Source organism: Stigmatopora nigra, chromosome 15 (assembly GCF_051989575.1).
Source record: "Stigmatopora nigra isolate UIUO_SnigA chromosome 15, RoL_Snig_1.1, whole genome shotgun sequence".
Lineage (NCBI taxonomy): Eukaryota > Metazoa > Chordata > Actinopteri > Syngnathiformes > Syngnathidae > Stigmatopora > Stigmatopora nigra.
The window spans coordinates 3,999,822-4,017,106 of NC_135522.1; the positions used below are offsets into that span (position 1 = coordinate 3,999,822).

The 17,285-nt window shown below is 37.6% G+C and overlaps 1 protein-coding gene across 4 annotated transcripts in view; it reads right to left on the bottom strand.

The window, feature by feature from the left end:
• Nucleotides 1-9,311: 9,311 nt before the first annotated feature.
• Nucleotides 9,312-17,285, bottom strand: part of LOC144208221 (voltage-dependent T-type calcium channel subunit alpha-1I-like) — an 89,604-nt gene continuing 81,630 nt past the window's right edge. For 3 of the 4 annotated variants that reach the window (XM_077733950.1, XM_077733948.1, XM_077733949.1), the window contains 5 exons: nucleotides 16,615-16,764; nucleotides 14,369-14,503; nucleotides 13,358-13,556; nucleotides 12,935-13,158; nucleotides 9,312-12,804 (listed from right to left, as the gene is read on the bottom strand). In XM_077733950.1, the coding sequence (XP_077590076.1) occupies nucleotides 12,091-12,804; nucleotides 12,935-13,158; nucleotides 13,358-13,556; nucleotides 14,369-14,503; nucleotides 16,615-16,764 (1,422 nt within the window). In that variant the 3' untranslated portion in view covers nucleotides 9,312-12,090. The remainder of the gene's footprint in view (nucleotides 12,805-12,934; nucleotides 13,159-13,357; nucleotides 13,557-14,368; nucleotides 14,504-16,614; nucleotides 16,765-17,285) is intronic. The other variant, XM_077733951.1, reaches the window with a different exon arrangement.

Consider the following 17,285-nt stretch of genomic DNA (forward strand, 5'->3'; position numbering starts at 1 on the left):
TATTAATATAGCAGCAGGTGGCAGCATATACTCATTAATTGCACTTCTGCAAACGCCCTCTCTGACATAACTCACAAATTCATATAGAAATATTTTTCCTGACAGTTAAACAAAAATACACTAAGCAACATTTTTAAGTCATTAATGGTTAGGGCTTAATTTGGATATTTTCACTGTAATCTAATTTGGTGCAATTTACTACATATAACTGGGTTTAAATACATTACATATATTGCAAACAATCTAATATGATATTTGAGTTTGCAGTACTCACTGAAATGAGATGAAATTTCAATCAAAAAGATGCAAAAAAGGCTTACCTTTCCACCATAGACTGTAATATGTGCATAAAAGTCAATTCTTGCACTGTGTGGTACTCTATCCTCTCCTGATGATTAGCTCTATTATGAGATGCATCCTCAAGCAAAAGATCTAGAAGGGTAAGGGGGGACAGTAGAAAAGGAAAATGGTTATGAGGGTATCTGGCAGCTCTTCCAAGGGTGTCCTGACATCCAAATTTAAGCACAAAATGTCATTTAAAATCATCTTATAGTCACATAGCATGTTTGTGAACATTTGCCATGTTTCTACATACAATAATTAGAATGTTCTTACCCAGAAATGTCATTTAATGACCAGGAGGCAAATAATTGTGCAGATGCTTTAGAGGCAATTCATCTATTTTGCTGTCACTATACTGATTAATGATGGAGACTACCAGTACACAAAGCTTTTGTCATCTTGTCAGTTATATTTTGATGAAATAAATTACATTCCCTCTAAAGGCAACATGCTCCTACTTCTATTACACTCTTGCACAGCTGCCATGCTAATATTCTATTGGCTTACCATTTAATTACTGTACAGGAGATGCTGGGTTATGCTTGCAGCATTCCAGGCATCACACTGAGTCTCAAAAGCGCTTCCAATGACGATACTTCTCTCACCAAAGAATGCTAAATGCATTTTTTTATCCACTTTAAGGAAAAATCAATGCTTTTGTAATGAACCAAAAAATGTAGACTGAATACTGACAGGGTTAAACAATCTTAGATCTCATGAGTCATCCATCTAAAAGCAAGTGCTGCCTATTCAACCATCATTTTTCTTACATGACTATAATAAGTGGTTTGGTTTAGTTCACTGACTGCCCTTGTATAAAGTGCCAAAATCTTTCAACAGATTTTTATAGTATTAAAGTGCAGTGTCCTTTGAACTGTCAACCAAAACTGGGAAAAATATTCATTTACTGGTTGGAGTATTTGGTTTAGTTGCATAAATTCACTTATAACACTAATAAAATAGTTTATATTTGGAATTAGAAGTTGTATACATGTCTTGTATGAACCTCTAATGATATTTGTAAATATTTAGACTTATAAAAATGCTGAACAATCAATTTAGTGTTACTCCCTCACCATAAAATGTCATTATAGACCACCAATTGTTCCTAAGATAGTCTATGTTGAATCAAGTTGGTACCATATGCTGCTACAACAATATTCCTCCTATCACTACACTCATTTTCATACTTACAGCAGATGGCTCCACCACAGGATTGGGCTCCCAAAATTCTGCTTTCCTTTCGGTCTTCCTGCATTGTTTCATGTTTGATTTCTTTTTCATCCATCGTTCTTCCTACATTTGGTGCTCTTCTGGCCCAAAATGTAGCCAGAAGGTGCCAGGAAAGCTTGGGTGGAGCAGCCGGAGGGTTTTTTTTTTGAGTGCCCCCACCTGACCATGAATAGCCCTTTTGGGGGTCAGAGTAAGGACATGCTTGATCCCTATGACCAATCAAAATGCTCAAGATGGAAGAATGGTACCTTAAATGAAGGAAGAGAAGGAAGGAATTTAGATAGTTGGAATAAATATCTTTCTAACAACAAATGTGCCTGAGTTAGAATTAAATAGTAGGCTTAAATACTCATAATACAAAACATAGCAATTCCTTATAATCTTTTCTGTTAAGTGCTTTTTATTTTTCTTTATAGTGGCTGATAACATACACATTTTAAGATTATCAATGTTTGAAAATTCACAAATATATATATATATATATTTTTAAATTAAGTGCCTATAATAACTAGAGCCAACAAAATTAAGTCCCTAGTTTTATTCCTGCTATAAAATGCTGTATCATTAGATCTCCATTCAGAGCATTATATAATTATCGATCCCAGACCCGAAAGCAACTCATTACATGATGGGACCATGGTACTTAGATTTAATCTTTATCTTTCAAGCTCTTTAGGGTTCACACTTATTGACGCACATATATTCTGCTGATTTCCATCAGATCAATGCACTCATTTTTCAACCATACATGTCTAATGTTAAAAGCCATGATGTCTTATTGATTTTAAACCACACTCTAACTGGTGACTTTAATTACATGTCAGAATGTTTTGATTAAACGTGAATAAAAGTATAGTTTTAGCTTTTTAAATTGCATATTTTGACTACAGCATGATAGACTGATGTCTATTTTTTTGCACAAAAACGACACCTACCAATATTCCCTCTCCATCTGCTATCCTCCCCAAGAAAGTGCTGATAATGCATTCTTATATTTCATCCCTCTCTAAACCCTTCCCTTTCAAGGCACGTGTTTCCAACCTATGAATTATGTATGTGATTAATTAGGCTTGTCATGATAGTGCATGGTCAATTGGTAATTCCCCTCCGTTCTAGTTCAAACAAAACCGAGACTCAAACAAAACCGTTTCAAAATTCCCCCCCCCCCCATGCCCCCCCCCCCTCCCCTCCCTCTGCTGCCATTATTGTCGGCAGTATTATGGATGAGAGGCTTGGTATTTGTTGCACCCCATGGGATGTTACCGGGCATTACACATGGGAATACAATGAAACAACAAGATAACAAGATAAAAGCCTTATGTCGGCTTCAAAGTGGAACCATAGCTTGAATAGAAGAAGAGTAGGTTACTAGTATAGAATCAACATTGAAGTATGCATTCATTAGATTAGATTGTATGTGGTAGTATACACATCCTGCTCCTATGACTATTGAAGGAGTCAGTATACTACAACATTCTAATTTAGTTGGCAACACAAATCATCTCCCAGATGAAGCTCCCTTCATTAACTAGCTCCTGCACTTAGACTGATTTTTTGATGGGTCCACTCAAAACTGAATGTTTTTGACTAGGGACAGTAAGAAATAAATTGAGATACAATGCACCAAAGTCAGGCACCAATGAAATAGAAGAAAAAAATCTACAACTTGAATGACAGGCTTATTTCAACTACAAAATGGGAATTTCTAATTGTTATTTACTGTAGAGTCAAAATATTTTGGGTGCCATTAATGGTCCATTCACAAAATAAATTGGACTTCTATCGCCATTGATGACAGCCAATCAGTTGATAACGCTTTGTATGAATAAAGGGTGCCTTGAATAGTCAATAGAAATACCTCAAATAGTTTTGTACTGTACTACAGCCAATGGCTGTATCATACCAAACCCAATTGATGTTCTTTGCATCATCTCTACTCCACAATCAGCTCAATCTCCTCCCCTCACTCGATTAGTATCTAAACTTCTACCTCACCCAAGGACAAGGTTACACTTCGAAGAAGATGACCAGATTCCATCTGTCATCCCCGCAGGGTCTATACTCCTCTCCGACCTACAGATGTGAAGTCAACATTTTGGACGACCCTTCTTATCATAACTTTCCAAATCATATGCACCATTTAATGCCACCCACTGGTCTGAGAGCGACAACACACATTTGCAAAACAACATCATTCTGTTAGTTTTTACCCAACTAATACATAACAATTTCCAATATCCCAGTCATAACTACAAATAAAAACAAAATCAACTGTTTAAAAGCGCATATTGACACCTAACTGCAACTATTAACATTCCTAATGCCATATTAGCTTTAAGCAATACGCAGTTATAAATCACTGACCTATCTCCAAACCATCCATAAAACAACTCCTCATGCAATGTGCTACTATCCCAATAACCAATTAACATTTGTTATTATTGATCCACATTGTTCCAATTTTAACTGGACAGTGGTGCATCATTTATACAGTGAAACACTTAATAAGAAAAGAGAAGATTTATGTCAAGATATCTCCCTGTCAAGAACTTTTACATTACATTTAACACTTTTTGATGACACTGGGAGGAGGTTATTGGGTGGTGCCTTGTGCTTTGTGTATCCTTTGGCCCATTATTGATCGTGAGCTTCAATAGGTTTGTATTGATCGCCCCTTTTTCCCTGTGTAGCGATCACTCATGCATCTGTCCACTGATAGTCGGTGTTGCGGTGGCGTGTTTTATGTTTGCCACGCAAGGAGATTACATACAAGTCACTAAAGGCCCTGCTATTGAAAAACTGAGAAGTGAAACACATGCCTAGTAATCGGTAACAATGTTCATCCTCATGACTGAGCAGCTATGAATATTCTTGCGTAGTAATACTACAAAAAGCTGTACAGTATTCTTCTACTAACAACTTTTCGTTTTGGCAAAGTACTACATAAGATATCAAGTATATAAAGGGGATATAAACTCAAGATGACAAAATATTAGAACATCTAGGCGAGTATTATATTCGCATGTGTTATCGTGTATTAGTGTGTAGAGTTACTGCACATCTATTTATTTATGAATATACAATAAATGTGATGTCAGATTCATCATCTTGCATCATACTTAATGCAGTACTTAATATGACATACATCAGCTGTCCAACTACAAGTATTAGAAGTGTATTTATAGCAGAAATGGCAAATTTGATCTAGTGTTGACTTGTCCTAAGTAGACATCAACATTGCATTGCATCTTATGCAGTACTTCCTTCTTGTTAATATCATATTTCGTCACCTAAATTTGAATAGAATGAGATGTTGCTTTGTGAGGTACATCACCTCAACCTTAATGTTATTTTACTAGACGTTATGCTTCAGTTGGTGATCTATTTTTCTTCCCTCAGTGCCTCCTTCCTAAAAATTCCTATCTTCTTGAATTACACAGTAGTGAAGATGCAGAAAAGCAGTGACCGAAGCATAGCCTGTCGACGTTATATCAAAGCGGCTACATTATTCGAATGCAGAACTCTGGCCTAAGGGTGCAACGGAAGTCACATACATGTGGTCAAATATGGTTATAAATATGGAAAGTGTGTGTCTATGCCTTGTGTGTATATGTGTGTGTTTTATCAAGATGAAGTCAACAAGTAGTGGCATTTGCACCCATGTGCACTGAAATGGAAATGACCATGCACACTGACTGACAAACACCTTAGAACAATAAGTGGATCTACTGCAATGCCCCTAAAGCATTGGGAACATGTAAATAATTCGGAAAGTGTTAAATTTATATTGTGGAAGGTGTGGGAGTAATTGGATGGAATGACATACAAAAAAAGGCAATTTAAATTGATTTGGGCTATTTTTCTGGGAAAATGTATCTTCTAGCTATATTATTATTGTTAGGAAATGTTCATAACTGGTTCTCACAACTTAAATAATGGCTTAAAATTGGAAGGACTAGTCCAAAGGGTAAATTCTATTTCTATTTTGTAGGCTTGGATAGGATCCAACTCACTGTCACTATAGAAAAATGGATGGATTTCTGTCTTGTCACCTGCTGGTAATATGGAAGCTATTAAACACCCCATTTATGATTTATTTCAAGCCACAAGGGCTGTATGTTATGAGGTATTAAAAATACTCATTTACAGGGGCTAAATTCATTTAGGCTGCTATCAAAGTGAAAAACCTTTCTGGACAAAATGTCACATGAATCAAAAATGCAGAATGGGACCAAAAAGGTCTCCAAGTTCAATTTTTTTCTTGGTTTTTAAAAGGAATGGAACCTGCTAAATCATTAACTGCAAGTGTATCTATACTAAATTAGTCTCTACCTTTGAATATGTGCTGTATATGTAATCATTTTAATTCACAGTAACAAAAAAAAGACATTATATGAAGTATTTTGCGAGAAAAAGTTCCTCCTTATGATTGAATTTTCTGCAAAAACATCCTTACCTTTAACATTGTCTTGTGCATCTGATGTTGTTGGCTTCAATTTAATTCCTGGGTTCCCTGTGGATACACAACATATGCTCAGATGCTAAATAAAGACAATATTACTCGTGCTAGTACACTTTAGAGAAGAACAATACTACACGTGACTCTCCTGCAACTTTCCTTTTCACTAATCCATTATTCATTTTAATTTTTAGTTCTTCTGTCCTGAGCTGTTTGTCTGACAACCTTTGTTAAATAAGAGCCTTTATATTTTGTATTTGGTCTGCAATAACATTCTGCAGTACCTTTTGGAGGGTCAGAGTTACGCAATCACCCTGCAGGAAAAACATATTTTTCTTAAATACAGTCTGTTAATGACATATTTTTCACAATTTTTGTTTTTTCTGAAGCTATTTTTTTAATTTGATTTGTCTTGTATGTGGCATTGTCAAGACAAAGTTGGAATTTATTTGTACATTAAAATCTAAAATATAATGTTCTAGTTGTATTGGGAAAAAACATTGGACCAAGCAAGCCCAAATGCGGCAGTGCAGAGAAACTCTTTAGGGGAGCTTTGCTGCTCACCCAGTGTGGGCCTTACAGCACACGCTCAGCAGAGCGCCTAATTGTACTGATAAATTTGAGCCGGGAAAAACAAAAGCTCCCAGGAAGCACAGTGCCTCACATGAACCTGCAGATGGAGGAGGAGGGTCTTTTAATGGGTGCACCTTACAAGCACATTAACAGCACCGTACACTGACTCAAGACTAGAATGAGTTCATGGGGTTCAAAACAGAAAACACACTTTCTCACATTGTGCACCACAGTAGGAGTTCAATATACTCCATATGTTTTGAGACATTAAAGAGGCTTTAATGCATTTACAGTAACCCCTCGAATATGGTGGTTAATGTAGACCAGATATAAACGAAAAACCACAAAGTAGGATCACCCCCATTATAACTACTACTATACATTTTTGCGCCTATATAGAAATATACATTCAAGTACAATTGGCAAAAAAGTGTATATTTGTTAAATATTACAGCTATACGCATATCAAAAGACTAATGTATTAATACCTAAATATAATGTATATATTTATAACTTTAAATACTGTACTCACAGTGAAAATTGTTCCTCTCCACTTGATATAAATCCAAAAATTAGTTGAATGGGAGTTTTAGTCCAAGTCCTTTGTCTTCGATATTCGAGGGATTACTTAAATGAGCATCACTAGCCTGTGTCAAAAAAAGAAGATAATACGAAACACATGTTAAATGTTATCGAAGGCCCACTTACATTAAATAGGCAGTAAATCATTAGTCATTGTTTACCAAGATGTGTTTGCATCTTGCCTTGCAATTCATAATTCAAATCTTGTTCCCAATTAAACCAGTAGAGGCCATTTGTGAGTAAATGTGTCTCCATTTTGCATAATTTAGACGGAATTATATTCAAATTCAGCTCTTTTTTTCTGTTATATGTCTTAGACAAATGTCATATATTGTAGCCTGTGAAAACACAAGTGGTCTTTTCTGTTTACACATAGCCTTTGATATTTACAATGTAAAGCAATCATGGGGCACTAAAATTCATGAGTGTCTTGATGTTTCGCCCTTCACCACAACCTTGTCTCATGCATAATGTGAGCTAAAGGACATGATCTGTTTCTTATTTTTACTCTGACTGCTCTTGCAGAGCATTGCGTGCATGAGCTGAAGCAAAAAGCTCTTAACACAAAACATTTTCAGAACCAGCCTCCCTGAAAAAGGATCCAACGCCATTGCACATGCACGACTAAAATCCCTTGACTCTTCCAACAAGTGTCAATCACTGTCATGATGGATTTGCTCGTGCAATCTCACTGTAAGAAAGTAAAAAAAAAAGGAAATTGTTTACAGAAGAATGCAGTCCAAGCCAAAGTATGTACAGATGGTAATATTCCTTTAAAAATATATTTTTTTGACGTGCAGGGATGATTAAAAGTACAACCAAGCATCACTTTAATTGCGTGTAAATAGATACACTGCCTGAATTTCTTTGTGTTTGCAGTTTCTGAAGGTGAACTTTGTTTTGTGTCCTATTCCTCTACAAAAGAGCAAAGTTTATTGCAAACACAGCGTTTACAAAATGAAACTTTTTGCTCTGCTAGACATGATTTAGTGTTTCATTTGTGCTCTGTAACGAACTGTTGTGAACTTTTCTTTTGTTTCACGCATTGGCTCATTTAAATTTTATTTTGGTGAGACAATCATTTCTTGATTTTTTCCTATTTATTTATGTTTATGCAGCATATTTATTCCTACTATCACCAGCATAATTTGGATAGATGATCAATCTCAGTATCAGATCTTTACATTACAAAAAAACTGGAATTTGGGCCCCCTATATATATATATATATATATATATATATATATATATATATATATATATATATATATATATATATATATATATATATATATATATATATATATATATATATATATATATATATATATATATATATATATATATATATATATAAACTTACCTTATTTTCACAACTATAAGGCGCACCACATTAAAAGGCGCACTGTCAATGAATGACACATTTTAATGTTTTTCCATATTTAAGACACACTGGATTATAAAGCGGCTTGTCAATTTTGGAGAAAATGTAAGACTTTTAAGTGTGCCTTATAGTCCGTAATTGAAATAAACGTGATTGACTCTGTAGCATGGAGTACAACCCTAATCTGGAAAAAGTGTTTGTTTTTATGTGTATTTTGCATGCCAGGTTATTATCTCACAAAGCGGCAAGCCAGGTGGTGAGGAAATCTGTCAGCAATCCATCACGCTGAAAGCACCATGGCGAAAGTGGCAATGTCAGCACTGTTCCCAAGCTCAAGGTTTCCGGGCTGTCACACCTCCCCTTCTCTCACAGCATCTCGTCACATACTGAAAAGTAGCAAACGAGGAGAGGATGTACTAACGGTGGGGTACTTGGAAGCTGAGTGTGAAGTGTTAAGCTTCAGCCATTAGCACTGATCCTCTGACAAGCTTTGTAGACCCATGCCTGTGTAGAACCACACTGGGAGCAACAAGAGAAAACACAGTGGCATCAACTGAGAAGATGGAAGATTTGTGTAGCCAGTATCCTATGTGGATTCCTATCAGGAAAAAAAGAGCATGAAGTGAAGCTGCAGGGAATATTCACATTCTCATGAGGGCTTTTAAAAGTAGTATTTGCTATATTATGATCACATAACTGGGTATAAGGTAGTGTACTTCCTCTAAAAGAGGAGACAAAGCAAGTTCAACCATGCTTTTCATTTATTTGGCAAAGAACGGGGTACAGAAAATAAATTGATCACTCAGATAATTTGGGGAAAGACAGCAATCGCACAAAAGCCACACTTTCTTTTGCTTCACTAAGTCCATTTTCATAGCCTGAGTACAAACACCATAAATCTCCTTCCATGAGAATGAATAGTACAGTGCAGCATGTAAAGGGTAGTTTTTACGCAACCCTAATGAATGTGTATGAAAGTACGATATGTGTATTTATTGTAATTATACAGTGATGATGTTCTTTATGGAAGAATGATTTGAAATACCCCCTCCTTGTTAATTTGTAGATTGACTGGACACAGGTATATTTAACACAATTATACCTGTATTTACATGCTTTGTTTTAGGATTAGTTTGTCCTATGGATTACTGGATACAGTTACAGTACCCAGTACTGATGTATTTTGCATGTATGTACCTATGTGCATGCATGTGGGTCGCTCATGAGAATGAATGATAGTAGTAGTAGGAATATGTTAACTTATAAGTGTGTCATCACATGTGTAATGCCACATAACTATATTTCTTTATCGTTTTTTTTAAGAACTCCTTAAACTAGTTTTGGGACAATTACTTTTAACTTCATTCAGAAAACACTAGACTTCTTCCCCAATTTCTAAAAAGACTTTGAACCATGTCTACTGGCCATATATTGTATGTCCATAACCTTAGCTCAAGTTAACAAAGGCACAATGATTGGTCATAAGAAGAGACAAATAACAGTAGGTATTGTTGGGCACATGCAAATGAATAAAATGACTAAAAATCACATTGACATCAGTTGATCAGGGCATACACATAGAACATTTATTGCTGTGTAGTCAGGCTTTAACCTTTGTTGCCATATTGATTGGCAATTTCCTCAGAAAAGACACAAGGTTAAACCTTTTAAGCTAAAACAGCCCTTGGTTGTTCTGCGTTTTAACCTTAAATAGCCATCATCATCATGGTGACGGTTCACAGACAAAAGCATTTTGAAATACAATTGTCTCACCTGAAGATTATCTTACAAATACATGCACACTAGTGCGCACATATATGTCTGAATGTGAATATGAATAGGGGTGAGGGATAAAAAAAAACTCTCCTTTTAGTCATTATGTTGTTTTTTGGATACATTAAAAATCAAGGTAATGATCTTAACACCAGACTCAGCATCTCATTTTAAGCTTAACATGATTATACAAGTGGCAAAACCCCAAAGTGGTTTTGCAATAAAAGACACACACTTGTGCTCAGTGGTACGCTAAATTGCTACAACAGCAGATGGGTAGCTAGAGATATTCGTTAATCTGGATGACAGTAATAAACACACACAATTGCAAACCCATACCGAAACAATATGCCCATAAGCATTCTGCTTGAGTGAATATGGCTGTTCCCATCTGCTATGACTCGTCATATTAGATTTAAAACAAAAATAGAGGACTCACTGTTTTGTTTAAGAGATATGCAGGAAGGAACGATTTCAATTTTTTGCTTCATTGTTTTGCACACACTCTTTAAAAAAAGTTAGAAAACTGGAAGCCACTGGCGGACGAAATAATGTAACGCATCGGAATGGATTTAAAAGAGGAAAGAGGTAATGGCCGCAATTTTTCAAGTGCCTATTCTCTTTACTACAAAAATAGTGGAATAAAAAACACATGGTAGTCATCACCCAACACTGACATCTGGACATATAGATTTGTATATTTATATATATGTAAAAATGCATTTCCATCATGCAAGTCAAGGTCCCTTGCCACCTATGTGGTTCAGTCCTTCCATCCAATAATCTTGAACACTGTGAAAGGACCTAGTGTCAAAAGGAGTGTGCTTTAAATCTCACTGGCTATAAAGTCCAAACCATTTCTAGTGAGAGATGCTAGAGATATAATAGAAAACAAGTACAAATCACACACCAAGGTGAACCACACCGCGGCAATCTGATCGGTTTGGTACTCACCTCACTTTCAAAAAGCTGCTGAATTGATAAGAACTATTTCATTCAATTCCTTGGATACCTGAGGCAGTGCTCTTTTGCTTTCACATACACGCCCCCCCATTCGTGAACTCTCCTCCACCCCACAGTTTCTTGTGATGTCAGCAAAAGGATTCAAGCCAGAAAGAATGGAACCTATTGTTTCCGTCTGCCAGAGCAGATGGATATTAGATCCGCTCACTGCCTTCCCCACTAACCAAATGACCTGACCTTCCTGTCCCAAGTCTACCTTTAGCCCTGCTACCGTGTCTTCTTGTCATCTGGACATTTGCGGTCAACCTACCTGTTGCACTGCCTCACAAAACAGTATCAGTTGGCATGGTCAGGTATTTTAGTTCTAATACCAAATTTTCTCCTTAACACATGCTCACCATCTCTGCACATGACTTAGTACCTCTCATGTCTCTTTAAACTCTTGTTTAAGCTCTGGAGAACCCCTCGCTATAACAGGCTACCTGGTTCCTCTCATAGAAAGCACTGCACACGCCTATCTTAAGCACGTGGGCTCCGACATTGCAGGCTACGATCATACCAGTGCACTGAAGCATGACCAAGGCCAGCTCCCTAAGGTGCACAATGGCACAAAATAAGGTCTCCAGTCCATCACAATTGTAGAGAGAGAGGTCCATTGGGGGGGAAAGACGAGAATTTGAAATACAGGCAAGCCTCTCTATCATTGGTGGGGATAGAGAGTTTAAGGGATAGCAAAAGGTTCATATCCAAGGGAAGGTTGACAATAAGTTAAGTAGTAGGTTTCATCTGTTTTTGCGAGAAGGCCCTACTGTTGTTTGGCTTGAGCTTTTCCCTCGGAAACCTCGTGACGGATCTCCAATTTCGCTTCCATTTCCTCTTGTCTCTGCTAATACTCCTGACCAAGGGTTGGCCAAGAAACCTTGTGGGTCCATAAGCTCCAAACCTAGAATCTCCCTATGGGTGTCTCTTCCTTTGGATGAAAGTAGCATACCCCCTTGGTCCAAGCTTCCCGTGCTATTGCACTTTTTTACTGCTCCTCCAGGATATGCTAAAGAACTGGGGGACAACAGCGACGTCAGTGACAAGCTACTCATTGTTTCGGACAAGTGTTCACTGTTCCCCGCTTGACTTGACCCACAACAACCAATGGAGGACCCGATAACTATACCCAGGTCTTCATCTGAAGGATCAATGGAGTCATCCCGGGTGAAGCCTGGGCTTGTGCTACCCCGCCCGCTGCTTTGGCTCCGCTGTTGGCCAATGGTAGTCTGGAGAGTTAGAGCTGATGTGGGGCTGGGCCTCAGTCTTAGGGTCTGGACTGGGGAGGAAATGCTAGTGTCGTTGTCACGCAGTGGGCACTCATGTGGTAAAGGAGCTGCTGGCAAGTCCATGTTCTGTGGTGGAGAGACACTGAAACTCAGTCCTTCTTCTAGGGTTGTTTGAAGGCTGCCTTCCGAGCTTCCAGTAGCAAGTGATGAGTCACTGTGGGATGGGTACTGCAAAGGTTTAGGGAAATAGATTACAGTGAGTTTTTTAGGGAGTGCTCATTTCCTTATATTGTGATTGTGTCTAATTATCGGTTCTCTTTGAAATGACATTATTTATTAGTGCTGGAATTGATCTTACCTGAGTGCATAATATCTTGCTATGGGCTCCAGGGGAACGGAATGCAGCCCATGAAGCAGGGGAGGTCAACTTAAGGCCTCTTGACAACCTCAGGCTCCTGTTGCGAGGAGGTGCTGGGATGGTCGCTCCTTTCGAGTGGAAGAACTCAGTAGGCAGCGGAAGTGTCGGAGAGACACTGCAGGCTTCTTCTTTTCCATCTTTCTTGCTACTGTTCGAAACACCACCTCGAAGGGGGAATCATTCAGCCAGTCAAGATGCAATCTATTGCCGAATCCTTTAAGCTAATAATAATGTACTTTAAATAAGGCTCATTGGCACTTTATGATGTCCTCAAGACAACAATTTCATTTTGTAGCTGACAGTAGGTCAAGAGCCCTACATTACAATATGTATGGGAATGTACAATTGACTGGATTTACTCACTTGGGCTGTAGTATGGTGAGCATATATTCGGTGAATTTGTTTGGAGGTCTATATCCTGTAGCCTGGTTTCCATCTCTACTTGGCAAAAGGTCCTGGAAACGTGGTCTAGCCCTTGAACCTGGCTCTGAACAACAGTCTGGTGGAGATGTTGACCTTTTGCTCCCTCTTCAGAACTACAGGATCCACTGCTGTACTTTATCTGGAAGAAAGCAAAAGAGCTGAAACCGAGAAAAATCTCTTCCTATGTATTTCAAGGATGTAGTTCACTAGTAAGTATGTGTTTCTACAACTACTAAAATTATCCAGACCAATTGCCACTGGAAATGATATCGTAATTAAAGTTCAGAATTGCTTTCTGTAAAAACAATAACATTATCGGTTGAAAACAAGGCAGGTAAATTTGTAAATGGGGAGTAAGTATTTCAAGGAGGGAGAAGCTATTTTTGCAAAATTGTGGAAGCCTCCAAAATGTCATTAAGAATTTAGATAATATGACTTCAGAATTGCCAAAATCCTGAAAAAATCACTATTTTAGAAACTGTATCATGGATGCGAGTAATGTGGTAAGTGTCATAATAATCTACTTGTTGTAATTATATAATGGAGTTATTCCAGCAACAATCACGATAATGAATCATTCACTAAGCAGTAGGCCAATATAATAATGAATGATGATCTCTACTTCAGTAATGATGGATTAACTCACATCCAGTTATTGTCTGATTCCCAGACCTGATCATGTCCTTTCAAAGCTTGATTAATTTCTATTAAAGTGTCCATAGAATTTTAAAAATTCTTTAATGATCTTCCTCGCCCTGAATAGACTTCATTTGTACCTTTAATATTCTGTAAAACTTCCCATATGACTTCAGATAAAACAGTAAGCAATGGACTGGGCGCCAGTCACTCACAACAATGTTTGTGCTTGATGTCTGACTGGCATTAAAACCCCCTGACACATAACGTTTTTCAAATTTCTCCTGCTCTCACCTCACTTTATCCACCACCAACCTTGCTTTCTCTCACAAGAAGCTGGTAGGCCGTGTGCTCATCCAAGCTGAGGTCATCTGGGAGCGCGGGTGACGAAGACTTGTCTGAGAAGAACTCGGATTTCAGTGAAGTCTGTTCAATCTCCGCCATCCGGATCTGTTATAAGAGAGACACCTCAGTTATTGACATCCAAGGCATAGCGTTATAATTCCCACAAGATTTTAGCACAATTTAGAATTCATCTTTTCTAAACACACCATGCATAATACACTATTTGCAACACATCCATTCAGATAGAGGCCAATATCTCCCTTAATAGTGTGACAAAACACCACCAAAGTTGGCTTTCAGAAGTTCTTGCCATTTTAAAATGTGCAATATTTTGTTAGCAGAACTTAATAGAAAAATTAAAGGAAAACAAGTTAATCACTGTAATTAAACTGTCCTGTAATACAACCACTCAATTAACAAAGCTCGATTTCCCACACAAAATATTTTGCTGTAGCTAATTTCCAAGAATCTAGAAAAAATATTTTAAAGTAATTTATAAATGCATTCAAATAAAAAAAAACCCTAATAATTACATTATTGTTAGCCCCGCCTTGACTTCAACAATACTTAATTGAAACCAGCATGCATTTAATGTCACATTCTCTTCCATTCATCCCCTTGCAACTATCTTTACCTTTTATGTTGCCGTTTGTTCAGCTTAATAAACCTGATAAAAGTAGCTTTTTATGCTTGATGCCCCTCCTAAGAGGGTGCCTTCCACAAATAATCCCATAAGACATGTATGGGAATGCGTACATGTGTAGAAAAAACAAACAAACACCTTCTCTACAACATTCAACAGCCCCCCTGCAGACTGAAATGTAGTCAGCCTCACCCTGGGGATGATCCCACGTCCTCATTAGGTAGTACCCTGATGGATATTGTGTCCCATCACACCTTTGTTGTGTCCCCCGCAAACACAAAAACAAAAAAAAGGTGCACACAACTCGATGACGGACGGATGCTGTCTGAGGAACACCCACCTTCTCGCACATGGACACACTGATAAAGGTTAATACAGCAGAGATAGATTGACCAAAAGGGAAAAAAAAAGAAATATGGAGAGGAAGGATGCGGGTAGATTGATGGTTTGACAGCATCTGCAGACAGGTAGAAAAACAGCACTGACAGGTGAGGAGGAGTCCAGCCCAGTTATTGCTTCTTCTGAGCTGGCCCGTTGCACTTTGTCACAGTGATGGAAAATACTGGCACAGGACAACATGTTGGCAAGTTTATCTGCTATGCGCAACCTGCTGTCAACAAAACAACCCACAAGTAGTAGGAGAGAGTTGCATACATGCATGTTAAGGGGGGTGGGGGGGAGTTACATGCTGTGGGTCTCATTCATCTACACGTTTCGCTTGTGTGGAGTAGAAAGTACTCTGGATAACAGATGGAAATTGACTTTCGGATATATTTGTGTACACAGAGATGATTTCTTGAGCTTGTATTGCAGTTTGCTTTCACTGTGCATTATGAGATTAATGAAGTGTGTAACATAGTTTGCTGAAATGCTCTTGCCACTAAATTTTTGTGTGAAAACGGGATTTTTTGTACAGTTTAGTTATATGCACAATCTCAAATACTATGGTTTTGTATATCAGGGCTGGTGCGGTCAGAGAAGGCAATTCTCCTCCATAAAAGAGTGAAAAATAAAGTAATTATTTTTAATTTTGCTCATCTTGGCTGAGTTTAGGATTGATTTATTTTATTTTATTTATATTAATTTTATTGGTATTCGAATTTGCTATTTTTTGTTCAAATAGAAGCAAGCAATAGGAAAATGTGATATACCATGTTTCCCCAAATGCTTTATTAAAACTGAATACAAATGCTTTCTTAAAATTAGTCTTACTCTTTTCAATTATTACTTTAAATGTTTAAAAAGTGCATAATCTTGCAAGAATGTTCCCTTTTTTGAAAGGAAATATTCATCTCACTGCAAAAGTGCAAAGATGAATGTGTTTTTTTTTTACACATACTTATATGATATGAAGAAATCAATTAGTACATTATTGGAATTTGAACCTGTTATTTAAATGTATGTACAGTTAAAGTCTTATGGCAATTCTTTATATAACCTATTCAAAAGTTCCTACGCTTCCATTTATGGAAAGTTCTTTTAATTCCGATTTCTAACCCATAGAGAGGCCAGTGGTTCTTCTCCTGTCATGTGCTGCATAAGTGCACATACTAACGTGACATGAGGGTGGTACCTCTTGTGGGTGGCCCCTGCAGTCTTTACAGATGGGTAGAGGGGACGAGTAATGGTGGAAGACAGAACCAGAGAGATTGTCGATCATCAGCATCTCCCCTTCTAAAGTATCCTTGATCAGGAGAGATACGCTGTCCAACCACTGGCTCTCCTGGAACACACACGCGCACACACACACACACACATGCGTACACGCACGGAGACACACACACGCACACACACACACATACACACACACACGGGACGCAGGCCAGCAGACCAGAATTGCACGCAGGCACAAAGGTGTGCACATGCCGACATGCGAGAACAAAGAACACGCAGGGAAACGCAAAGGTAGACGTCAGGGTTCAAAAGCATGTCTTTGTGCAAAGAAAGTTACAAAACTCATAGTTTCATGTCGGTTTCACAATAGAACATCCTTCATTTTTTGATAAATCTCTCATGAGAGAATTCTCTGAAGGCTGTAGCAACCACAATAAATCTTCCATTTGGATTCTGCAGTTATTTTTGTTTGGATATAATATAATATAATTTCATAATAGGACCACTTTCATTTAAACCCTCATTAGCTAGGTAACATCTTTTCTTTTTCATAACAATGAGCATGGAGAATTGTGCAATTATATCTGATATATCACCTCATTTAGTTATCGCAATATCATGTTTGGATGT